This window comes from Prionailurus bengalensis, chromosome A2, assembly GCF_016509475.1.
Source record: "Prionailurus bengalensis isolate Pbe53 chromosome A2, Fcat_Pben_1.1_paternal_pri, whole genome shotgun sequence".
NCBI lineage: Eukaryota > Metazoa > Chordata > Mammalia > Carnivora > Felidae > Prionailurus > Prionailurus bengalensis.
In genome coordinates, this window is record NC_057348.1 from 101,016,988 (window position 1) to 101,044,622 (window position 27,635).

At 37.6% G+C, this 27,635-nt stretch overlaps 1 protein-coding gene across 1 annotated transcript in view; it reads left to right on the forward strand.

The window, feature by feature from the left end:
- GLCCI1 (glucocorticoid induced 1) overlaps positions 1-27,635 on the forward strand; it is a 150,685-nt gene that overhangs the window by 36,096 nt on the left and 86,954 nt on the right. The window contains exon 2 of the mRNA XM_043589539.1: positions 7,774-8,856. Coding sequence (XP_043445474.1) covers positions 7,774-8,856 — 1,083 coding nt within the window. The remainder of the gene's footprint in view (positions 1-7,773; positions 8,857-27,635) is intronic.

Sequence of the window (27,635 nt, forward strand, 5' to 3'; positions counted from 1 at the left end):
GCTAAAATTTGTATTAGGATGAGGTCCAAGGAATATTGATTGGGCCTGGCAATATGGAGGCTGTTGACAACACTGAGTAGCTGTTTTCAGTGGTATGATGAGGGTGGAAGCCAGATTAAAGTACACTGAACAGGAAATCAGTTAACTTGTAGACAACTCTCTCAAGAAGCGTTGCTGTGAAGGGATCAGGGAATTAGAGCTGCAGATGGAAAGGGATAAAACAAGAATCTTTGTTTTGCTTTTTAAAAATGTTCTGATGGAGCTTGTTCGTACATATTTGGGAATAATCAAGCATTTGATGATGAACAAGAGGGAGGGTAAGAAGAGAAGAATTTAAATCACAAGTAGAGGAAAATGGCTTTCGGTAGGAGAGCAGAAAATGTATTACTTGTAATCGAGAAATTGAGCCAAATGCCAAAAGATTTGCAGATCTGATGGTAGGGATATACTGGAGTTGTACCAGGGTAAGCAGGTGTGGGGATGGTTTTCGACGACTGGAAAAAAAAAAAGAGTAAGAAATAAAATAGTCATCATGGGGAACTGAACATATGGTCAGGCTCCCCTCTCTGTCTTTCCTCCCCCTGCTACCAAACTTATCTTCAAAAACACCAAACACTCTCCATTTTATTAAGGAGTGCTTCCTTTCTGCCTTCTTTTCTAGCTTTGTTTTGTTTAACTCTTTTCTCCCCCACTAATGTATACATTCTCAAAATTTTGCCCTTGATCTTCTGTCCTTTATTTCTACACTTTTCTCCCTTGCCAACTTCATTTATACCCCTGGCTTCAAATACTTTATCTATGTGGATACCCCCAAATCCTTATCTCTGCTGTTCTCAACTTCACTATCATTTAAAAACTACCTTCACACATTTTTTTTCTTCTTTCTTCTTATATCTATACTAGATGGTTGGTGTTAAAACTGAACTTATTGTGGTAATCATTTTGAAATACAAATACATAAATCCAATCTTTATGCTGTATACCTTAAATTTATACCATGCTGTGTGTCAGTTATAGCTTAGTAAGACAAAGAGGGTCACCTGGGTGGCCCAGTCAGTTAAACATCTGACTCTTGATTTCAGCTCAGGTCATGATCTGGCAGTTTGTGAGTTTGAGCCCTGCATTGGGCTCTGTGCTGACAACATGGAACCTGCTTGGGATTCACTCTCTCTGCCTCTTCGCCCACCCCCCGCCCCCCACCATGATTTCTCTCTCTCTCTTTCTATGAGAATAAACTTAAAAATAAAGCAAAAAAAAAAAAACTGACTCCATCTTAATATCCTCTGGATCTTTTATTTATAGCTGAATTCATAATTATCTTCTCACCAAACCTGCTTGTTTTCCTGGCTATGCTTTTCAAGCCACTACTATCCTGCCAGCATTCCAATCCTGAAGTTTCAGAGTTGTCTGACCTCCTACTTTCAAGGTCTGTCAGCTGAAAAGGCCCATCACTTTCCTCCTCTCCACATCCTCTGCCATTCCCCTCTCATGAACTAAACTCACATGGATTATTGTCCAAGTCTGCTAAATCATCTTCCAGTATTCAGTCTCTAATCTGTGTTGAAAACTGTCCTTGCATTAACTTTCATGAAACACAGCTGCACTCAGTTTCTCCCCACCCACTCAAGAATCTTTGGCAGCTCCTCACTGCGTACTCAATCAAGAACAAGCCTTACCTACCAACCTCCATGACCTGTCATCAATTGATCCAGATTTATCTTTCATTAACCATCAATCAAGGTAGACGGTCCAATTATCTCCTAATATATCCTGTGTCTTCCTGATGACGAGACTTCTTCATGTTCTTCTTCCTGATGCCTTTCCTCAAAAGTGATCTTTCCCTCCCATCACTTCCATTAGTATTTTATTTATGGTTCTCCTCTTGAGGACCTGTGTTTAGACACGATTTTTCCTCTATTTGTCGGCAGAGCTTTTTGCCTCTGAGAGACTACAATTTACCAAAGTGTGAGAACAGATGTGCCCTACAGAGCATACAGTGGTTTCTGACACTCCCAAGACATTTGATAAGTAACTTGGTGAGGAGTTACTAAGGCCTGCGACCAGTAATGTGCTATTAAACCTTCATATAGACCTATTAGATGTATTGGTGTGGGCCTTTTCAATAAGATGCTGAGTAGGACACTGAAAATTGTGTGCTACAAAAAGCTTAAAATAATAAGAAACTTCTCTAGTCAAGCACTGCTGATGAATTGAATGCGCCTTAACAACAGTCCCTCAACTCACTCATGTGGTAAAAAGTAAAATTCAGACACATAAGGAGGAAATTAATCCGGGGCACATTCTGATCACTCTAAAGTGATCTTTAAAAAATTAATACTACAATTATCAAGTATACTCTTTTCACAGGACTACTATTGGTCTCATGTATTGTTGACACCATGTTTGGAACTAAAACAAATGGAATGCCGCACCATGTAAAGAGAATATTTGCAGTTCTTTCGTCCCCACATCATTAGACTCTGAATGTCCTGGCTTTGTACAATATAGTCTTCTAGTTAAATGATAAAAGTCAACTTATATATCAGCTTAGGGAATGTGCCCCTGGCCTCATAGTTGGCAATAGAAATTGCTGTGGAAATGAAAGCTGAAAAACTGGTGGTCCTCATCACGGTTTTCTATCATTGTAGGAAGAATTATATACTCACTCTTTTGATATTTACTATTTAGAAATAAAATATCCCCCATTTCAGTTGCTTCTCTTGAATTTATTTTAGAAACAAAGCATAGGGGAAAAGCTTCTTGACACTGGTCTCAGCGAGGATTTTCTGGATACAATGCCCAAAGCACAAACAATGAAAGCAAAAACAAACAAGTGGAACTACATTAAACTAAAAAGCCTTCTGCACAGACAGCAAAGGAAATGGTCAAAGGACCTACATAGACACTTTCTCCAAAGAAGATATTCAGATAGTCAACAGGTACATGAAAAGATTCTTCACAGCATTCATCATCCGGGAACTGCAAATCAAAAGTACAATGAGATGTCACCTCACACTTGTTAGAATTTCTTTTCCAGAAAATACAAGAGATAACAAATGCCAGTCAGGATGTGGAGAAAAGGTACCTCGTGGGCACTCCTGGTAAAAATGTAAATTGGTACAGCCATCCCAGAAAACAGGATGGAGATTCCTCCCACAATTAGAGGTGGAACTGCCATATAATGTAGCAATCCCACATGTGGTATATATCCAAAGAAAATGAGTATCTCAAAGAGGTATTTGTAATCCCCATGTTCATTGTAGCATTATTTACAATAGTCAAGACATGGAAACATATATAAATAAATATAAAATATACATAATGCAATAGTATTCAGTCATAGAAAAGAAAAAAAAATCCTGCTATTTGTGATTACATGGATGAAACTTGAGGGCATTATGCTAAGCAAAATAAGTCAGATGGAGAAAGACAAACACCAAAAGATGTCACTTATATGCAGAACCTAAAAAAACCCAAACTCATCAGAGAACATATGGGAGGTTATCAGGGGTAGACCATGGGCAGTGAGGGAAATGAGTGAAGGTGGTCAAAAGATACAGATTTCCAATTATAAAATGAATAAATTCTGGAGATATAATGTACAACAAGGTCACTGTTGTTAATACTATATTGTATATTTGAAAGTTGCTAAAAGAATACATTTTAAAAGTTCTCACCACACACACACACACACATAACTATGTGAGGTAATAGATGTGTTAGCTAGCCTTACTTTGTTAATCATTTTACACTTTAGACCTATATAGTGCAAAATAATTACATTAAACTAACACAATCTCATTTCATTATATCTCAATATAATCTCATGTCATTGTATCTCAATAAAACTAGGGAAAAAGAAACAGCAAAATTTTTATTACTTACATGAAATGTTCCTTTCTATTTAAATACATTTTTTTTTCAGTTCCTTTATACAGGCCTCTTGAGAATAACTGTTCCTAACAGTGAGACAAAACTACCTACAAATCAGCAGATGTCATTCCCTAACTGTCCTCAACTGTGCTTCTCTGTCAATTTCACTTGGTTATTTTTTTTTCTGCAAATTTCAACTGCCTGTTTCTCCATCACCAATTTCACTGTCCATTTCCAACCTCTGATGAGCCTCCAAGATACACTAGGGCTAATATTTTTCACTTTGCCTGTATAAGGACCAGAATACAAGATACGCTTTCTGTTTGAATGCCAGATCTAATGCAAATATCTGTATGGTTTATAGTAGCCATATGGAACGTTTTTCTACTCTGTGGCTATGTCTTTTCAGCAGATATACCTATGATTATAGGTATGTTTTCTAATAAAAGCCACAGTTCTGGTTCATGGGACAAACACTGGTTAAAATTTGCTACTCTTTCAACGATACTGAGCAAATAATGATTGTCTACCATGTACCAAGCACTACTGCGAAGATTCAGCAGTTATAAAACACAAAGTCTTGCTTTCATGGCTCTTATATTCTAGGCAGACAGAACAAAAAATAATTATATAATAAGTTGGATTGTGATAAGTTTTCTGAAAAAAAAAAGTAGGACAGAGAATAGGTAATGCCTAGGGGGTGCTTGCAATTTTAACAAGGGTTTTCAGAACACTGGAACCACTGTGACGGTGGTGACATCTGAGTAAATAGCTGGTGGAAATGAGGGAGAAAGCCATGTGAATATCTGGGGCAAGAACTTTTCAGGCAGAGGGAACACCTAGTGCAAAGGTGCACATAGGCTGTCACAAGCAGTAAGGAGTATTACTGTAAGCATCTGCCAGGGACTAAAATTCAGGCAAGGCTTTTTTTGTTGTTGTTGTTGCTATAAGGAATCCACCTACAAGAGAGTTTAATCAGCTTAAGATGAGCATCCGTGCAGATCTGTTTAGTGTTCTCTCTCAGCCATGACCTCATTGCTAATACTGACAGTCTGGACTGCCTCTTAGATTTGGATGAACCTTGGATGTGCAGCCTGGCAAACTTGGATGAAACCAGAAAAGAGAGGTTTTGGTAGCTCCGTAGGCCTGTTGGTTCTTTACCTCATTTTTCTCTCCACATGGGGCTGCATATTAATCACATGTAGCCAGTGATTCCAAGTTTTAATTTAATCTAAAATACATCCATTACCATATATGATCTAAGAAGTAAATATAATAGAATTCTGCCTCAAGTGAGCTAATGGTGGACAGCCAATACATAAGGCTACGAACAAAGGTGGAAATGCCACCAAACTGTTGTTCAATGTCTTTACTTCTAGTCAGGGCAACATAGTAAAGAGGTCATTACTAATGTTAAGTCTTAAATTAATTTCCAGAGATTGTCACGCTTACATTCAACAAATAGAAATAATCTGCACTGGTCCTTTCTCTCCCATAACTAGCAAAGTAGTATAACAGTGCTCTGCTAGTCAAGCAATCTGCCCCTCCTTCTAAGGGTTTTCCAATTTACGGAGAATATTTTCCTAAAGCTTCTGTTATGCCCTGGGAGCCCACTCTCATCCTTGATAAGAATAAACATTATTAGGAACTCAACAAATGGAGATTTGAAAGCAGGGTTTAGTTTATTTTAGCCTACCTTTGATTTGTCTGGAGACTGAATTCCTCACACATGAAGATCAGTACTTATTTCACAAGAGTAAAGTTTTAAGAGAGGACCAAGATTTCTTTAGCAAAGAGAAGCTGGTTGAACATCCAAATAGGTAATAATGACTTACAAATAACTGAAAACAGGATTTTAAGATGATAGTTGTCTGTGTAGGTTATTTAGATTTGCTTTAGATGTCTGATGTAATTGGCTATGGTAAATTTGAACAGACACAGAAAACCTTTAAAATATGGCTACGTATGTGGTTTTAGATCCAAATCAAGTATTGATCATTATGACTGTGGCTAGGTCTAAATTTAGAATTATTGTAATCTAATGTGTTGAGGTTGTTCCATACTTATATTTAGGAGTGGCCAGAGAGGACATTTCTATAATGAAGCTATGCTGTAATCAAATCAACAACTTAGAAATTTACTGGCCTTTTAACTTCACATATTTAATCTGTTAAAGTTTTTGTTCTTGATATTCTGAAAAAGTCACTGGAAAGAAGCTACTTATTCTTTTTCCTCATAAAAGAATGCAATTTCCTAATCAATGAAGAGTCTAGATGGAAAAACTAACACAATAGATCAATTACACCAAATTTGCAAGAGTAAGGTTTTTACTTTATTTAAATTAAAATAGGTCATTCTGGAAAGAAAAAAATACACAATGGGCTGCCTTCACTTGTAAAATTTCTTTTGAACTAATGAGAACTTATCTCACATAAGAGATTTGTGGACTGTTGTAAATACTCCACCAATCATGTATTCTACAGCTTTAAGCTGTGATGTGCTAGAACAGAGGGCTTACTCACAGACTCATGTTAGTTTACCTAGGTCAGGCTCTTTGCTCCCAACTTACTAGCTGAGTAATCTCAGGTAAGACATTTAACTTTTTTGTGACTTAGCTGAATACATAGTGGGAATAATAGTATCTACCTTTTGCATTTTTGGAGGGCTAAATGAGTTAACACATAAAACGTTCTTATACCAGTGGTTGGCACATGATGAATGCTCATTAAATGTTAGCTAGTTACTAGAATTATTCTAGTGTATGATAAAGTGAGGAACTACCACCAATCTTAATGGGAAGTACTGGATGCAATTCTTGTATTTTTATTGGGTTTCATTTACTTTACAGAAACTAGTAGGCTTTTTGGTCTTAGAGTACAAGGAAGCAGAGAGGGATCGCTCCTCTAAGCGAAACTAACCCCTCCATAGAGTGCCTGAAATCACAGGAAGCTTGTCAGTGTGGGCAGACACCAAGAGCAGACCAATCTAATAACCCACTTCTCTCTCTCTCTCTTTTTTTTATCTCATGGAAATTAATGGAGAGTATCTGATGTAGACCATTAAATTAATTGTTCCTGTATAAGGTTTAAAACCTTGGTTTACCATAGGGTAAACTTAGGCTTTTGTTGGTCATCCAAATTCTCTGTATCTCTTCAGTTTCACTGCAGAATTAAAACCAAATTTACCACAGTGGATTGTTACAGCGAGTCTGGCATTTATTTCTCCCAAGAGGCCATCTGCTTCTGGGGAAGGGCAACAGGGTGCCCTCCATTAATATATCTAACTGATGGTGTAATGATGCACAATTCCTGGTTAACCCTTGCAATTCACAGTTATTGTCTTGGAACATAAGATGGTATTCTCTTTTCACTGCGTAACTACAAATGTTAGGATAGACTTTTATAAAAGTATTGGCCTACTCTTGAATCCTTCTAGACTTTGCTTTTGATGCCCTTAAGTTCTTTTAACTAGTCTACTAGCCACAAAAGCTCCGATTACTAAAGTTAGAGGGGAAGGGATATTCTTCTGGTTCCAACTTCTAAAACGTCCCGCCAGAACAGGTGTACTTGCAAAGTAAAATTAGCCTTAAGGGTCCTCTGTCTCAGGTTGTACAACTGGCCCAGGAGGGTGGAGCCCTCGCGCCCTGTTTACCGGCGTGTGTGTGTATCTGTGGGTGTCGCGGCACGCGCAAGGACACACACGGACCCACTTTCTTAGGTCAGCCCAGTCAAACCCTCCGTCTTATCCCAAGGGCTGTCAACTCTCACGCCTCTTTCTGCGCCCTCAGCCAGCACCCCCCCTTCACTCTTCCACTCCCTCACGCCCCGCCTCCAAAGTAGGACGTCCCACTCTAACTGGCAAGTGCTCCTCTCACTCCTACTCTGCAACCAATCACTCGAGTTCTGGTGGAGAGCGGCAGAGCCAATAGAAATGCTCGTTGCGGCAGCTGCCGGGTCCAAGCGCCGGTAGGCGGTGCCGGGGGCGGGGTGCGGGTGGGGAATCAGTTGCCATTTGGAGTGAGGAGCAGGCGGAGGCGGCGGCGGCGTTTGCGGTGGCGCGGAATCCGCGGAGAGCCAGACACCTCGAGGCCCTTTCCTCCTGCCCAGATCCCCAGAAACAGGGGTCCGGGCCCTCCCTGCAGTTGCCAGGCGATCCCGCGCGTGCAGCCCTGCGAGGCAGCGAGCGGCCCCCGAGGCTGCGTGATCCGGACTGTTGCCCCTCTCCCCTGTCAGCGTGATGCCCGGGGCGGCGGCGGCTCTGGGCTCCTCGCGGCCCCGGCCGTGACCGCCACACCGAGCCCGGCCCGGCGGTTGGGGCCGTTGGGCGTTTGTTTTCGCAGCCTTCCCCTCCCCCCTCGCCGAGGCCGCGGGGGTGCGCGTTGGGAAGGGGGAGCCAAGAGACTCCTCCTCCTCCCCGATACCCCCGCCCCTCCCCCTTACACACTCGCACGCACTATCGCGCCGGCTCCCACACGCTCGCGCGCCGCCCGCTCCGCGCCTCGGTGTCGACCGGCGTCGTCCCGGGCCCGCGGAGCCACCATGTCCACTGCCTCCTCCTCCAGTTCCTCTCAGACCCCTCATCCCCCGCCGCAGAGGATGCGGCGCAGCGCCGCGGGCTCCCCGCCCGCCGCCCCCTCCGCCGGTAGCGGGAACGGAGCGGGCGGCGGCAGCGTGGGTTGCGCCCCGGCTGCGGGAGCCGGCCGGCTGCTGCAGCCCATCCGCGCCACGGTGCCCTACCAGCTCCTGCGGGGCAGCCAGCACAGTCCCACGCGCCCACCCGCCGCCGCCGCCGCCAACTCGCTGGGTAACCTCCCGGGGCCCGGCGCGGCCCGCGGCCCCAGTCCGCCCAGCCCGACGCTGCAGCCGGCCGCGGCCCCGACCGAGCCGACGCCGCGGGCCAAGGGCCGCCCGAGACGGTCCCCCGAGAACCACCGGAGGAGCAACTCACCTGAGAGACGGAGCCCCGGCTCGCCCGTATGCAGAGGTAGCGAGCCCAACCCTTCCGTCCTCCCGGGCTGCGTCTTCCCCGACGGTTCCCTCCGTGGAAACTTCAGCCTCTCCGGGCTTCTCTTTGCTAGTGCATTATCGAAGGTGTGAAAGTGGCTTTGGGAATCTCACCTCCCTGCGGTCGCTGCGGGGCTTGGAGGAGCGAACTGCAAAACAACTTTTATTTGACCCACATGCCGCCCCTCAGATTTTATCTTCCATCACTCGCCTGCATCGAAAGGTTTTTCAGTTTAAGAGCTGATTAGCTCACTCATGTGTTTGCTGTTGGTAGCGGGGAAGGAGGAGCTGGGCGAAACACTTAAAAATACACGCACACAAACTCTGGCAGCCGATAAGGTGGTGGTTGTAATCTACAAGCTCTTTGTGCTTTCCTACAAAGTTCCTAACGTGTCTGTAATTACTGGCATATATATATTTTTTCTTTTTTGGAAGGGTGGTGGCATTAGTTATGATGTAAGGATTATCTGTTAGATGTGTAGAGGAGACAGTTTTGGGTATGCAATTGAAGTGTATAGTGTTTTTTCCTTTTTTTTTTTTCCCGTCTCCCTTTTTTCTCTACTTAATATAGTCATATGCATCAGAGCAGTACTTCACTGGAAATAGTCAATGCCCAACTTAAGATTTTCATGGTAATTTTCTAAAGACCTGTTTGTGGAGTGTGCTCACTTTTTCCTTCCATTTTTAAGTACACTTAACAGTTCAGTTTAGCTGTTAAAGCATCTCAAGTTTCTTTTTTGTTAGGTGTCAAAGGTAGTGGTGAGCTAGTGGATGCTCTAGGCTTCCCTTAATGTTTTCTGTTTTGGTTTGGTTTTGTTTATGTCTGGGGACACAGTGCATGATCTAGTTGAGTCCTGGGGGAGAAAAGGAAGATTAGCCAAAACAGGGACTTAAAGCTCATAAGGGAGAGTGGAGTAGCTAATATAATTAGATACCAGGCTAGAGCTACAGATGCTGCTCCTGCTGCAGTATTGTGGAGACAACTGATCATACCGAGTGGAAAACTCTCTGCGTGGAAGGGAAACACTGTGGAGCTTGTACGGTTATGTGGTATGTGGAATCTTTTTTTAATGGAGTTTTTTTTTTTTTTTTAATGAATGTCTTAGACTTGGAGAAAGTGATTATGTTGTGATAGATTGCAGTTTTAGTGTTGTTGTGTTTTTTTGTTTGTTTGTTTTTACATTTCTGGCCGGTAATTAGCATGTTGCTAAGGCACTTGTTTTCAGACCACTTGATGGTATGGCAGAGTAGGATGTAGTGCAGTGGTATGTGTACATGAGCACCAAGAAATATCTCCTGTAATCTGTATGCACCAGGAGGAATTTGCTCCCCCACTCCTCCCCCAGGTCAAGCCAGCTGCTGCAGAAACTGACATCCTCCAGCAAATCCTGAATGAATGAATGAAAACAACGTGATCGCCCTAATAATGACCACAACTGAACACACATCTTTGGCTGTATTTTATAGAAAAGGCCACCATTTTCTAACAGATTAATGCCATATGCAGCTCCCTTACACATTTTCTGGAGCTATATGAAATGAGTGGTAAAAGAACGAATAGAAGGCAGCAGTTAGAGAAATTTTTGAGTGATTTAGCTTCAACAGTGCATAGATTGAGTTTTGGGATTTTCTTTTAGGGGCTAATGTAACAGCCATAAAATAACCATTTCAGACTGATTGTGTACAGAGGGTTTTGTGGGCAGAGTAAGAGTAGTTGCTGTAACAATATAATGGCTATGTAGTGCCTCCTCCCCTTTTGTTGATAAACACTAACATCTTACAACACATCATAGTACAACTTGTTTTTCTGCATCTTTCAAAAGTCTTAATTGCTTAAGAATTACATGGTCCCTAATAAAGTAGTTTTAATGAAATTTGTGATCAGGCTTAAACTATCCTCTTTGTTGTAGTGTGGTACATCCGAGTTTAATTCAGTTTTAATGTAATAATGATGAAAACACTTTTCTGAGTCTGGTTGTGCAGCAGACAGATTTGCATCACCAGAGAGCTTATATTGGGAAGAGAAGAGGCTTTTCTGCTGTTTTTAACACCAGGTGGTTTTGTCAGCTCCTTAGATTTAAGGGATTTTGAATGCAGGCTCTTCAGCCCTCAGTTCCCTGATTATATTACCTTTATGTTACTTCACATCCTGCCTTACTCCTCTCTACCCAAATTAAAACTGTGCAACTAATCTATTCTGTTTAGTTAGCCGTTTAAAATCCATACTATGAACACTTGAACAATTTTTCAAACAGTATCTACTCAGTTTCTTTTGAATTCTGCGAGGTTCTGACTTCAGTGGATTTTAGCCTCTACAGGTCAAGGCTCCTGCTGCCGCCGCCGCTGCTGCTGCTGCTGCTGCTGCTGCAGACACTGACATCACTATACTGCATGAATGAAAAACAACAACGTGCTCCATTTCTTGCTCTCCACCTCCTTCCTTTTTTGCACACTCTTGTGTGTGTGTGTGTGTGTGTGTGTGTGTGTGTATTTACGATGGTGTTATGCTGCATATGAAACTACATTTAAAAATGTTAAATTAAGTAGATGGTGGCTCAAGGGATATGTATTTAGTACAGAGGCATATTGTTTACAGAAAGCTTCAAGTGCTATGAGCATTTGGACTGGAGGTGACATAACTGAGCATTCGTTTTTTGTTTTTTTTTTTTCCCCTGGACCAGTGGTGATGGAAGAAAATACAGAAGCTTCAAATACTTTTCTTTGTAATTGTTTTACCAAGAAGAAATTATGAAACAACATAATTTCTAAACATGTCAGATCATTATTATTTCCCTCTTAAACATTCTTAATATGCATATTTAGGGTTAGGCTATAATAATAAATGATACTCAGGTTATTTCATAAAGCTGAGGAAAAGCTGAATTCTGTAATTGGTGCAATCAGTTTTAATATATTAATTTATAAAATTAAACGAGATGGCAATTTTCTTTATTTTTGTAGCACAGTTTTAGATAATTTGAAACGGTATCATAAGATACATAAGTTTTTTAATAACCTTGCTCTATATAGAGGATATGGACTTTTACAAATAAAAACTATCTCGTTTATACATGTGAATCATATTTTTGTATTTTTAAAATTTCTATTGTATTTTTAAAACTTCAAGGTTTGTTATTTATATTCATTTCTCTACTTCTGCCATTTAGCAAAATGTCACCCTCCCCCTTGTTTGGTTCTGAAGGGTCTTGAAGTGGTGAATGACAAGCTGCTGAATGCATCCTCAGGCTCCCTGTGATGTGTTTGTAATAGATGTAAAATCATAAAGTATTATGCAAATAGTTATTTTTTTGTAATGGTAATACATAAAGTCTACCTTTGAGATAAATAGAACAACTCAAATGGGAATATAGCAGGATGTTAGTGTTAAAGTTAATCATCTGTAAGCTAAAATCATGAGTAATAACCAAAAGAAAATAAAGTTGCTTCTTTCTGAAACCTCAGAGCAAAACCTGTGGATTTAGAAACAGAACAAATACTCACAATTTTACTGTGCAAGATAAGATAGTAAGTAGCAATTGCAAATCCTTTTGTGTGTGTGTGTGTGTTTTTTTTTAAGATTGAGCACTAGGATGAATTATAAATTCTAAAAGATATAAAAGGAGTTGCATTAGAGAACTCTGAATGGAGAATACTGCTTATTTTTAAGTGTACTAAATCTAGTTGAAAAAGCATGGAAGAGCTTGTAATTTATATGGCTCCTGTTATGGAGAATAGCATGCATTGATCCCTGATTTAACAGAACATTTATTTAGGCCTACTATGCTAACAGATTACAAACTCCAGAGTGAAATTTGATTAGAATTTTTTATGGTTATCTTGAGAGCTTTATTGTTTTATGCTAAGTTGTGATTACATTTTAAAAGAAAATACAAAGCCAGTTAGCATGTAATATTGAATGACTTCATACAATGTGTGTATGTCTTTGTGTTTTAATCAAATTAATTTGCTTTCAGTGTTTCAATCTTTTCATTAAATTTTCCTTTTTGAGTCTTTTTTTACACTATGCTCAGTTTGTGGAATGAAACATTTTAATTACTTTTTCCCCCTTTTTAGAGATGCTCAGACATTCTCTTTGTATAAAGTTACTTCTCAGGCTGATATTCTTAGAAATCAGGCCCTCCTCATGGCCCTCTCTTTTAAAATGAGTTTTCTTAGAGTGCTTAGAGGAACTTGTTGCAAAGTTTTCCTATACTTGAGTAAAAATAGTTAAAAGTGTCTTTGTTTTGTTTTTTCTAAAATGACAGGTTTCAAATACTGATTTTTGGGGAAGGTTTTAGGCCTTTGAGAACTTACACTAAGGATCAGCAGCATTAATGATTTAGTTTTTGCCATCGCTTATGGTGCATGAGATTTGCAGGTCAGGGAGTGAATAGCAAAATAGATAAGTGAATTTATGGAAGTTAGTTGTTCTTAAACTACTGTCTTATGTTCAAAGGTGATATTCCTCTCCCTTAACTTACTCTTAGCATATTGAATATCATACACCTAAGTTTTATAAAAGTATCTTGGTCAGTTTAACTATGTGTGTAGCTTTGTGTGTGTATATTGAGTGTATATACACACTCATTTTATATCTTTAGTGTATACTGAGCTAAAAATTATTTCATTATTTACAGTACTTTTTATAAAAGGATATGTCATTCACTGCAGGATACATTTCTTCAAGGATTTAATGCAAATTAGGAGTTAGGCATTGGTAAATGGTGAAAGGTAATGGCATCCTTGTGGTTTTTATTGGTGATAATGCAGACTAAATGTGAATAAGAAAACAAAGAAATAATTGGGCTCTATGGCAATGAATAACAATGGAAATAAATGGCAATGTTCAATAAATGACTCATAAGAGAAGATTTTTTTAAGTCTGAAATTTAAACAAGTTTCTAAAAACCTGTTTCATCAAAACTTTCGCATGTAGCTAATATTCTGCCAAGTAGTACATACTAACGACCATGATAGTCCTAATTTTAGTTCATTCTTTTTTCCAGAGCTTAAGATTCCTGAACACCACCACCACCAAGATAGGCTTTTCCACAGCACCTGTGCCAGGCACTGTTGTCTTTTGCCTTAATATATAATTTTGTTATTAAATGATAAATTTCTGATGCTGTTTCTGTTCTTTATACTTTGTATTTTAACAAGAGGTTGAATTTGAGACTGATAGTCTCTTAGTAGAATTTGCCAAAAGTGGAGGAAAGAGAGAACAGTACTCACTTATTGGTATGGAAAGCCTAAGGAACTGATGGAAGAGCCAGAAGTTACTTCCCTTTCTTTCTCTCTATCCCTTATTTGGACCCCATAAACTGACCATGATCCAGCCTATCACCCAGCTAATTCTAAAAGAATAAGATTTGTGTTTATTCTGCAAAACAAATTGTAATAGGTTAGCGGTAATTCTGAAGAAAGTAAGGACTTTGCTTACATTATGAACAATTACAGAGAAAAATATTGTTCTAGTATTTAAATGTAGTAGGAACAACCATGGCAGATACCTTTAAGCAGTGTTGTTTACTTCAAAAGAATGCTATTGAGGCAAATAACAGGAGGAGATAGGTTTAGGAATACCTCAGTAACTTCCCCTATATTATGCTGTGCCTCTAGCTGTAGGTAGAAAGGAGGAAAGCATTTTAGTGCTTATTATATACTATGCAATGTATATGTTCATTTATCAAGAAAGTGGATTCGAAGTGCAAATCATCTGATTCCAGATACAGTGTTTATTCCACAAAACTATCTTGTTGCTCCTAACTCAAAAAGACTCTGATGTTGGTGATCACCCGTGATTTCTGAGCTAATAGAATTACTAAAGAATAGGGTTTCTGTTTTTTCAACAGCACTGTTACACTGTGCCAGGATATGCTTTGACATTTTCAGAATATTTAAACATGTAGGATACAGGATGGTGAATGTAACCAGAATAGAATATATATGAATTGGTCATATTTCTTCATTTGTTCTTACAGAACAATGTAAGTGTATGTGAGAGAGGGAGAGAGAGAGAGCAAGTGAGAGAGAGAAATCCTTGCTGAGGACTCAAGGATATGAACTTGATTGTGTCTGGCCCTCTTCTCCTCTAGAATCTGTGCTGTCCTTGAATCATAGTGGGAGGTACTTTTCTCAATGAATATTAAAAATTAATTACACATGGTGGTAAAGTAATGAATGCTTCAGGAATCAGTAAGCAGAGACTGGTCTCGATTGTCTCAGCAACTAGTGCTAGTTTAATTCAGTCCTCCCAAGAGCTAACAAGTTATCACTGCAATTTGTGGGTTTGCACTGTGGATGTTTGTAACTTAATGAAGTGCCACCATGGTGCACCTTAATGATGGCTCACCAAAAATAAGGATGAGTTAAAGAAACTAGTGAAACCTATTATTGTGTGGCAAGGTCAGTGTCCAAAATTTTCTTCCAAGCCATGAGAATTAAATATCTGAATATTTCATAAGCTGATACAGCTTGCTGCCTAGTGTCACTAAAGATCAAATACCTACCACCTACTGACAGTAATAACTCCTTATTTATCCAGTTAACCACAAAGAACTTTTGTGAGTAGTCCCCATCGTTAATTTTAACTTTCACGTTACTAAAAAATTAAATATTTGATGAAGCATTTTCTAAAGACATTTTACAATTGTTTCCTTAAGCAGAACAAAGAAGACATAAATGAGCTCTTTGTGGCTTATTTATTTTTATTGATACTTATGTACCTAACAAAGTGATTACTACAAGTAGCATTAATATAAGATTGAGCATTGACTGACAACTAGAGTTGCCCTATAACTGATTCTATAAAGTTGCTTTTGGGATTGTCTTTTTTCTGATGAAGGTGGAATGAAGCAATGTGTGGTTACATTATTCCTTGCTAGAATAACCTAGTTCTTTTCTCCAGCATTATCACATTTAAAGGTCAAATTATTTTCCAAATGGTACCATAAAGGAGTTTTAGAAACAGAAAGGTATACTGGAAAGTAATTGGAGTTAAGAGACTTGGGTTCTATTTCCAGTTTTAACATTTGACTTATAGCAAGTCACTAATTCTTGGCATCTTAGTTTCTTTATCTTTAAAATGAGAACCGGGATTTTTAGAGTTTTGGTTAGAGAAAAAAATTCTGAGAGGAAAAGTAAGTTTATTAAACTAGATAATTCCTTTTTTTAATATTTTCCCCTAGCTTTGTTGAGGTATAATTGACAAATAAAAATTGTATATATTTGAGGTGTACAGTGTGATGATTTGATATATGTATACACTGTGAAATGATTACCACAGTCAAGCTAATTAAAACATCCATTGCTTCACATAGTTACTGCCTTTGTTTGGTGTGTGATAAGAACATTTAAGATCTACTCCTAGCAAATTTCAAATATACGGTACAGTATTATTAACTAGAGTCCCCATGCTCTACATTATTCATCATCATTCTCCCAGAACTTGGTCATCTTACAGTTAAAAGTTTGTACCCTTTGACCTATATCTACCCATTTCTCTCACCTGCAAGCCCTTGGAAACTACCACTGTACTCTCTGCTTCTATAAATGTGACTTTTTTAGTTTCTCGATGTAAGTGAGATCATACAGTATTTGTTTTTCTGTGTCTGGCTTATTTAGTACAGTGTTCTCCAAGTTCATCTATGTTGTCAATGGCAGGATTTCCATCTTTTTTATTTTTTTAAGACTGTATAATATTCGTGATTGTGTGTGAGTCAGTGAGTGAGTCATACTTTTTTTTATCCATTCCTCTGTCATTGGACATTTATGTTATTTCCATATCTTGGCTATTGTGAGTAATGGAATGAATGTGGGAGGGCAGATAGCTGTTTAAGATACTGATTTCATTTCTTTGGATGTATATACTAGAAGTGGGATTGCTGGATTGTATGATAGTTCTATTTTTAATTTGCTGAGGAACCTCTGTACTGTTTCCTATTCTCACCAATTTCCATTCCCATCAATAGTATGTGTTACCTTCTCTTCACATCTTTGCCAGTGCTTTTTATCTGTTGTCTTTTGATAATAGCCATTTGAGCAGGTGTGAGGTCGTATCTCATTATGGTTTTAATTTGCATTTCCCTGATGATTAGTTATGTTGAGCACTTTTTCATGTGCCTGTTGGTCATTTTTATGTCTGTGGAAAAATGTTCAACTCATTTGCCTATTTTTTAATTGGGTTGATTTCTTTTTGCTATTGTATGACTTCTTTATATATTTTAGATAGTAACCCTTTGTCAAATGGGTAATTTACAGGTATTGTCTCCCATTCCATAGCTTGTCTTTTAATTTGTTGATTGTTTTCTTTGCTGTACAGAAGCTTTTTAATTTGATGTAGTACCACTTGTTTTTGTTGCTTGTGATTTTGATGTCATATCCAAAATGTCAGTCGCCAAGACCAATGTCAAGGAGATTTTCCATTATATTTTCTCCTAGGAGTTTTATAGCTTTGGACCTTATTTTTAAGTCTTTGATCCATTTGAGTTAATTTTGTATATGGTGTAAGAAGGTGGTCCAGTTTTATCCTTCCTCATGTGGATATCCATTTTTCCAACACCCATTTATTGAAGAGATTATCCTTTTACCATTGTGTGTACTTGGCACCCTTGTGAAAGATTAGTTGACCATGTATCTGTGAGTTTATTTTTGGGCTCTCTGTTCTGTTCCTTTGGTCTGTGTGTCTATCTTTATGCTAGTACCATATTTTCATTATGATAGTATAGACTAGATAATTCTTAATAATATGATCATTTATTGAGCCTTTATGTCAGCCACTAGCCTTCACTGGAACCTAGTGTAGAGTACTTTTATAACCTCTCTTCACAGATGAGTAAATGACATCTTGAGAAGTTGAGTAATTTGCCCACCGTCAGACAGCACACACATAGGGCCAGAGGGCCCATATAACTCTCTATTAAGCCCCGACTTCAGGTTAGCTGAGACTTGCTTTTGGAACCCAGTTCATTATGGGACAGGAAAGCATGCACAATGGGTTATCCCATTGCTTACACTTAAGTCATAGAAAGGTCAAAAATAGCATTGGAGGGTTGGGTGAAGAGAAAGCTAAATGGGACTGGACTCTAGGGTCCACAGAACTTAGAATAGTTGCAAGTATTCCCAATGATTCAGGCCTCAGGTATGCATGTAAGGATATCGTAGCATTTCAAAACTTTATGCCATCAGTAAGCCTTTCCTTTGGTCCTTAAAGGTTCTACCACTTTGTTAAAGAAGAATTTAATTTTTTAAAACTGCTTTTCGTGTGAAATCTCAAAGTCGGGATAGAATAAGGTCTTTTGTATTTTCTTATTTGACAGTTTAAACTTTACATTTCTAATAAAGCATCATAAGGCTCCATTCATCTCTAACGTGATTCTTGACTCTTGCGATCCTTTGATATTTTAGCAGCATTCGAAAGAGCACCTTTTTATATATCACTGTCATGGCATAGCAACAAGGTACACTCTCTTCTCAACTTAGAGAAGTTTGGGCTCTTTCACTTTTTCTAGGTTTGCTAGTGTGATGTAGAAAAGATATTCTGAGCTTCATTATTTTTTTTTTTTTTAATTTTTTTTTCTATGTTTTATTTATTTTTGAGACAGAGAGAGAGCATGAACGGGGGAGGGGCAGAGAGAGAGGGAGACACAGAATCAGAAACAGGCTCCAGGCTCTGAGCCATCAGCCCAGAGCCTGACGCGGGGCTCGAACTCACGGACCGCGAGATCGTGACCTGGCTGAAGTCGGACGCTTAACCGACTGCGCCACCCAGGCGCCCCCGAGCTTCATTTTAATAATTTCTTCCATGGTGTTTTGGCATTTTTTTTCAATGTCAGTTGTGCTTACTGTAAGCTCTCTTTAATAGTCAGTGTGGAACATGAGCCCTTTCATAAGTAACATTAGAAAGGGTATTGTTAGGATATTTAAAGTGTTGTGTAGGGGCGCCTGGGTGGCTCAGTCAAGTTCAGTGCTGGACTTTGCCTCAGAAGAGCCCCACATTGGGCTCTGTGCTGACAGCTCGGAGCCTGAGGCCTGTTTCAGAATCTGTGTCCCCCTCTCTATTTGCCTTGCCTCTCTCTCTCTCTCTCTCTCTCTCTCTCTCAAAAATTAATAAACATTCCCCCCAAAATTTAAAAAAAAACGTGTTGTATAGAGTCTGATGGATGAAGTTTCTCATGACATTTCTTCTGTAATTAAATTTTCGAGTTAAATACATCAATTTATGAGTTGAGTTAGTGAAGTAATATTTCTTTATTAGAAGATAATAAAAACCGGGAGGGCTCAATTACTCAGGGTTACATCAGGTCTAGCTATAAAAAACTGCTATTCTCATGTACACCTGTGAAGTGATGATCTTTCCATGAAGGTACAAAAAAATCATAGTAAAATATAGGTTTGTTTATATCTGAGCTGGTAGTCTATAAACAAAATATGTTTACAGTATCTTTGAGAGTTCTGTGACAATGTCATTGTCTTTTTTCTAAAGTATTTTTGGAGGAAATCTGATCTGTAGCTGTGAAAAGAAGAACAACTGTAAGTTAGGTTATTTAATGTAAGTGTCTAGCATCTACTAAACAGAGGTTAGCAAATATTGCTAAATACATATCCATTAGTATTGTAAAAGTAAGGAGTTGGACTGTGCTCAGAGATAAGGTTTTTTGAAAAAAACTACAATATTCTGCAATATTTTGATCAGATAGCTTAAAAAACATATTAAAATCCTATTCTTTACATGCCAGAGTGACCCATTATTTAAAAACAAAACAAAACAAAACCTTAGTCACTTGAATTTGCTTACTTTTTGGCTTTTTGGTTAACATGGCCAAAGATTAGTATAGCTGTGATGTAATTTCTGTTGTAACTGTTCATTCATTCAAGAAATGTTTGTTTTAGTTATTGACTAGTTGTTGGCAATATGGTGGTGAGTAAAATGAATAGATTCTCTCCTTTTGCACAATAGATATTTGTTGAATCCCTCCTATATCTGAGGAACTTAGTTTGACCCTTACAGAATACATAGTCTAGGTGCAGTTGATGCTCTCACGAGATTCATACTTCTTATCAAAGTCCATTTATTTAAAATCTGGCAAGAATTTGACCCACTGTTTTCTCTGAGCTTTGGGCATCACATAAGAATTATCATGTTCCTTTGCTTGCTTACCTAAGTTAAGGTGAGCTTTTTGTATTTGTTGAATACCAAATATTCTAGTTATGTGTTTTTCTTTCATTAGATGAAGCCTAGGAGAGCTTCATTCAGTGGCTTCCATAATATATCTAGGTCGAAGTTCTTTTCCTGCCTGACCTAGGATGATGTTATTGACACTTTCTGTGCACACACACAGATACCCTCTTGGTATTCTGAACTTTATTACTGGATGTGGCTTCTCATGTAAAAATGTAGTAGTATGTAGTAATAATGTATAGTGATACCTGGACGTGGTGTCACATGAGACTGTTGAGATGAGTGCAACTTGGTTTTGGCTAAATATTTGCTATTATGAAGCTAAAATAGTATAGAAAATAAGCTTTTCATATGTTGCATTACCATTACTTGATATCTTTGTTGAATACACAATGACATTTATTTCTACTATACTCACAATGTAGTTTTCAATTTTTACCTATTCATAGTTTTTACCTTAAAGGATTATTAAGATTAAAGTCTTTAGTATTACTAGTTGGTTTATGTTCATCTTTAAGACAATTGTCCTGTTCTACTTTGTACTAAGCCATGTGATCAAAAAATAACATCTTTATATAGATAGTCCCATTTAATGGAATAAGTATTACACTTAATCTCATGGTAAAATAGAGGTTAGATGAAGTGCATATTCTGGGTTGGGGTTTTTTTTTGTTGTTGTTGTTGCCTATGGGACACTGAAGAAACAGTTATAATCTTGGAATATAACCATGTAATAAACCATGTAAAATTGCATATGGGAGTTCTAGGAAATAGGAAGGCATAGGAAAAATAATGAAATAAATTGTTAATAATTGCTGTGTCATTTAAAAATATTATTCTGTTCTTGAATTAAGTGCCTCAAAATGTAAAAGAAAGTAAATGGTATGGTAGCCGAATATTTGGTTAGATTCACTGTATTATTCCCATTGTTAATATAGCAATTCTCAAGGCTTTATTTTATTTTTTTTTAATTTTTTTTAACGTTTATTTTATTTTTGAGACAGAGAGAGACAGAGCATGAACGGGGGAGGGGCAGAGAGAGAGGGAGACACAGAATCGGAAGCAGGCTCCAGGCTCCAGGCTCCAGCCCAGAGCCCGACGCGGGGCTCGAACTCACAGACCATGAGATCCTGACCTGAGCTGAAGTCGGATGCTTAACCGACTGAGCCACCCAGGCGCCTCATAATTCTCAAGGCTTTAACAGTTTATATATGATTTTTCATCTGTCTTAACTCACCTTAATGTTTCTGTAATTTTGGTGGATGCTCGTGCTTCACCAAATAGCACCTTGTCCTTTATAGTGTTCCAGCATCCACCATGGTGTCTGGTGCCTAGAAGGCCCTGCAGCAAACACTTGTTAAATCTTTACATAGGACTTATAAGAGATTTGTTTTAGCTATATAAGTAGCTGGGTTCAAATCACTGGACAGTGATTATTACTATGACATGCAGTCTTATAAATATCCGACAAAGATGAAAATTAATAGATTACACTTGTGTTGCCATTTTCTAAAATGCCGAAATGTTTAGGTAACTGATGGTTTTTATCTTCATTTAGGACCTATCATTCAGTGGTAGTATATCAGGTTGGAAAAGCACTGATTTATTAAATCTTGATATGAAATTGGAGCTGGGTGCTCTTGCTGGTAGAAATCGGTGGGACAGGGATGAGTGATGTCAGGACAGTCCATATTTTCAAAGATGCAAGATACACTTCTACGAAGTGAGTTTCTAAGTTACATTTAGAGTTCTTTTAAGTGAATTTTGGCCTATTTAGTCTCCATGGAATCAGCTTTTAAAGCTGTTAGAGAAATTTAAGTCATCATGTCCCAAATTTGATGGGCTTTTTCAATTAAAATTCCAAATGTTTTTATAGTTTTTTCATAAAGATCATGGTTATCCTAAGTTCCAAGTAAGGAGAATGTCAATTACATATGAATTTGTGCTTCATTGTAATGTAAAAAAATTTTTTTTTGTAATGTAAACAATTTTGAACTGTAGAGCAGATTTGGGGGTGTTTATTTGCTTTAGAGAATGTCTAGCTTATGTGCAAGTAAAATTATTCAACTTACCAAAGTGTTATTTACACAAACTTTTTAGGAAGTCAGTTACACAAGGTTGAGGTTCATCTGAGGTTGTAAAAACATATTACTGAATAGTGTAATTTCTCATTGCTGCATAAAATGTTCTACTGACATTTAGCAGAATTAACTAATATCCTAAGAAGTTGTCATAATTGAGCATGAATACATATTTTCCATTCCTTTTCTAGTCTGAATTTAAAGATTCTAAGAAATTTGGTATTCAACTAACCCCTAAAAGGGAAGGAACTCATATGTACTAATGATTTTATTTCTCACATTTCTCTGTGGAAAGATATGCTTTTTATTTTTTTTATTTTTACTTTTTATTTCAGGAATAGAATTTAGTGATTCTTCACTTACATATAACACCCAATGCTTATCCCAATAAGTGTCCTCCATAATGCCCTTTGACCATTTAGCCCATTCCCCCACACAACACTCCTCCAGTAACCCTCAGTTTGTTCTCCGCATTTAAGAGTCTCTCACGGTTTGTCTACCTCTCTCTTTTTATCTTATTTTCATTTCCCTTGCTCTATGTTTATCTGTTTTGTTTCTTAAATTCCACATGTAAGTGAAGTCATATATTTGTCTTTCTCTGACTCATTTATTTTGCTTAGCATAATACATTCTGGTTCCGTCCACATTGTCGCAAATGGCAAGATTTCATTCTTTTTTGATCACCAAGTAATATTCCATTGTGTGTATATGTGTGTGTGTATATATACATATATGTATATATATACACATATACACACACACATATACATATACATACACATGCCACATACACAGACACACACATATACATACACACACATATATATACACACCACATCTTCTTTATGCATTCATCAGTCAATGGATATTTGGGCTCTTTCCATACTCAGGCTATTGTCAATAGCACTGCTATAAACATTGGGGTGCATGTGCCGCTTTGAAACAGCACTTCTGTATCCTTTGGATAAATATCTAGTAGGGCAATTGCTGGGTCGTAGGGTAGTTCAATTTTTAATTTTTTGAGAGACCTCCGTACTGTTTTCCAGAGTGGCTGCACCAGTTTGCATTCCCACCAGCAGTGCAAAAGGGTTCCTCTTTCTCTATCCTTGCTAACATCTGTCATTGCCTGAGTTGTTAATTTTAGCCATTCTGGCAGGTGTGAGGTGGTATCTCATTGTGGTTTTGATTTGTATTTCCCTGATGATGAGTGATGTTGAGCACTTTTTCATGTGTCTGTTAGCCATCTCTGGATGTCTTCTTTGGAAAAGTGTCTATTCATGTCTTTTGACTCATTTCTTCACTGGATTATTTGTGGTTTTTTTCTTGAGTGTTGATTTTAATAAATTGAAAGATATGCTTTTAAATTAGATAAGTATTACAAAGCTTTTTCTGAAATATTTTGTCCTTATAAAAGGAAGTTACTGGTTCAGTTGTAATTTCCTAGCAAACTGTTTCCAACCAGCTTCATGGAGGAAATATTTCTTCCTGCATGAAAAAACTTTAACAAAACCACCTACCATTATTAATGTCAGGAGGACAATAAGTAAGCACAATTAGACTAGAAATATGATTAGTGCTGTGGATTATGATTTTATTTATAATTGTGTATTACTACAGGATGATTTTAGCTTAAAGTTTCTTTATCTACTTAAGGACTAGGAAATTAATTGGCCAACTAATATGTTCATTCGTAAGGTCTATACCATGTGGATGTGGTGGTATGGGTATGTAAAAGAGAGAAGACTCTAGAGTTCACATCCTTTTCTCAGCAACTACTGGGTAATCATTAGTTCCTGACACTTTCTCCATACAGAGATTCATGGTCATCTTTTCATAATACTTCAAGTAATTTCAATATACTGGGTGGTAGTGACAAAGAAACTGTGCTTAGCTCACATAAGATGAAATGAGCAGATATCTAACCACATCTTCTTTGTGATTATGGGGAAGCTTACTGTTTATTATATTACAATTATATTTCCTTCCTGGAGGCATGTCTTGAATGCTGACCTCTTTGACTAAACTGTTTACTTCAGAATTATTTGGTATAAAATTAGTTTGTTGGGTTGGTTTAGAGATATAAATTGATGTCTAAATATAAATTTCCTTTTCTAAATCATCTAACACAATTTAGAATGTCAACTCAGTTGTATGCATTTTAATTTTATTAACAAATGTATGATAATTTTTTTCTGCTGAAGTTGGCTTTGTGATTTTTGAGTAGAAGATTATGTTGGTATTTAAATTCAAAGTTTTATGAGGGACTGAAAGGTGTAATTGCATTTCTGCAGACAGGAGAGGGTATTCTTCTTGGTGGTACCTGTGTACAGCAAATTAAAACAGACATTCTCCTTACATTCTGTAAGTTGACATACCAAATATTTTAAATATCACTGTAATTGTGGATGTTTTGCTTATGCTCTTTACCTTCTTGCTGATCTTTTTACCATCTGTATGAAAAGTTTTAAAGGGCATTCAACCTATGTTTCACAGGGTAGAATATATCATATTTTCTAAGTTAACAGCTTCGAAAAAGTGGCCTATTTTTCCGTGTACGGAGACAAAAAACAATAATTTATTAATAAATTATAAATGAATTTGATTTAATTCCAGATTTGGGTAATGCACTCTAATTATCAATGTGTAATAAGATGCGATTAGGAGTATAATTATCAAGGGTAAAGAGTATCAAATGATTTAGTTCTGTACCAACTTAGAGACTTGGTAGAGAATGGAGTTGAATGGTTTCTTTTATTTGCTTACTGGCACTATGGAACACAACCTTAAGACTTTCAGACCTAGGGCATCATTGGGTTGAATTCTAACTTCCTGTCGGCCTAATCATTGACTTCTTCCTCCCTCATTTCTCCCATCCTGCTCATCACTGTATCTTGTCCCATCTCCTCTGAATTGTGTCCTGAATCTGGTGGCTTCTTTGCATTCTTTATCCTTTCCATTTCTTAATTATTGTTGCTCATACAGTTGTGGTTTCCCCCTGCTAAAGTGTCCCATCTATAATTTAGCCATCATACTACTATAAGCACATTCTTTCTTTAAAAAAAAAAAATCCTGTCCTTAGCTTGACATAAAGGACTTACCTCGGCACCCTCGGCACCCTCTGGTACCTCGTGTTCTTTGCAAACTGAACTCATTTTTTCACTGAAAATGCTGTTATCCTCACATAGCTCCATACTTTGAATACATGTTCCTTGTAAGGTAAGATAGATGACCTTAAATTAGTTTAAGTTAGATTATCCTGTCTGTGGTAACAATTTATGATAGTAATTAGTGAGATTCTAAAATGTGATCTCAGCTATCTACAAGGATAATTGTAGATGCTAGTGTTACCAACTTTACTGCATCTCAGAGCATAAAGAAAGGTGGTCCACCAGCTGTTACTACTAGAACTACTTCAAAAATTCACCTTGGAAGGCCTACTCTCCACATCTGATTCAACACATTGGCAAGTGGGGTTCATCATTACCAGTACTTCTGTCAATATGCAAGAGATACTGTGTCAAGTTTGATTGTGTGATCTTGGTGGAATGTTTATTTATATAATTTGCTATGTATTCTCACTAATGATTCCATAACTACTCTTTGATTACAATTTTAAAAGATCATATTCAAAAGAAGTTCAGGGATGTTTTCAGCAATGGTTGTTTCAGTGACTAAAAATAAGTACATGGTCTCCCAGCATGCTTGGCAGGCCAAGAAGTTTAGTGTATTTGTTAAACATGTTTTTTGAATATACACTGTATGAAGAGTTTTGTATTGAATGAACCTATTTTAATGACCTGTTTGTGAAATATCTGAGCATAGAAATTACAATCTTTTATATAAATGTGGAAAATAGGATGACAGTAGGACCTGAATTCGAGTTACTTTTGTCACTGTCTTGTACTTTATTCACAATGATTTTAGATGAGCGTCACGTACAGAATATTAAAAAGAGATATGGAGCTGTCCTATTTGAGGCTCTTCTAAAAAGTCTTCAGTAAAGAGGTCTGGGATAAATACCAGGTGATTTCTAGTTTTTTAATATTTATTTCATAAAGACTAGGAGAGGATGGGCAAATGATATCCACAAGTTCAACAAATGTTTCTTGAGTAGTTGTGCTAGGTGTTAGAGAAACAGGGGGGAAAAAAAAAAAAGAGTGAGAGACCAAAACCTTTGGGTGGGAAGGAGTCAACCTCTGGTAGATCAGTCCTATGCTGCAAAAGTAAAATAGCTAAAAGATAGGAAAGAGAGAAAGATAAGTGAGGGATTTGACATCTGCATGAAAAATAAGTTAACTGCATTATTCATAATTTTTAAACCTATGTTGTTCAGTACTTGTTCTATCTTAAAACTACATAGGAAGAATTTAAAAAATTCTAACCAGAAGTAAAGAGGGAAAGAATAGAGAGAAAGGGGAAATGTAAATCCAGTTCACCCAGCTTTTTTGTGGTGTGGTTTGGTTTTCCCCCAAATTGAGATGAGTCTTTCCAGTATATCTAGAGATGTTGTTAGTGTTTTTATTCTAAATGCCTCAGCTATTCTAGGTATTGTTAAGTGATTCAACCTGTATCCAAAACTGTAGCCTGATATTGGTTCACATAGTTGTTGGGCACTCAGGTTGAACATTGTTCTTTCATCGTTTAAGGAGGGGAAAATTAATTCAGATCTAATATAAACTCTGGAACTTTGTGACTTTATTCCATTTATAGATCCTGGTCAGTGCCATTTTGACTGAAGTACAGTTCAATCAATAGACTATTTTTGACTAAGATTATAATGGGCAGTTCTATGGCTATTTTAGAGGAATAAAATATGCTATTTTAAAATATTTTATGACACTTTTCCTGTGCACTTAGTCATGCCACTAGTAGTTTTATTTTATTTTTTCTTAAGTTGCTCTCAGTCCTTGGCAGCATTTCCTGGCAACCTTTAATGCACAATATTTGTAGAATTGTTGAGGTGGAAGGTGTTCTGTGTATGCAAACACAGAACTGGCTTTTACCATGTTCTTTTTTACTCCATAGCCTCTACAAAGGTGTCATTTGTATAAGACATTTTCCTTCAGGATGTTTCCTGCAGCTTTTGGCCATTTCCAGCTTTAATGAAGCATCCAATTTTGGATAAACTACTGCTTCACAGCTACGTATTTGATTCTTTGGTGTCAATATTTAGGAAAGTAAATGCTAGAATAAACATCTGTGTTTCCCTATTTCTGAAGTCTTCATTCTGTTGAGCCTATTGGTTCTGGGTTTATAGAGAAGGGTAGTTAGTTGTGTATTTCTTAGTCCATCGCTGGATCTGGGGACACAATCGGGGAAAATACAGCTTGCAGACTAAATTTAATTTATTAGATTCTTTTTCATTAAGCAGGTCAGTGGTATCCAAATATATTCCAGTAGAGATTAACCATTTTTTGTTTCCCTGCCATCAATAAATTTGCTTGATTGGCAGTCATATTTTGTTGCAATTAAGCAGTCAACTCTCTTTCTAGGCCTTTA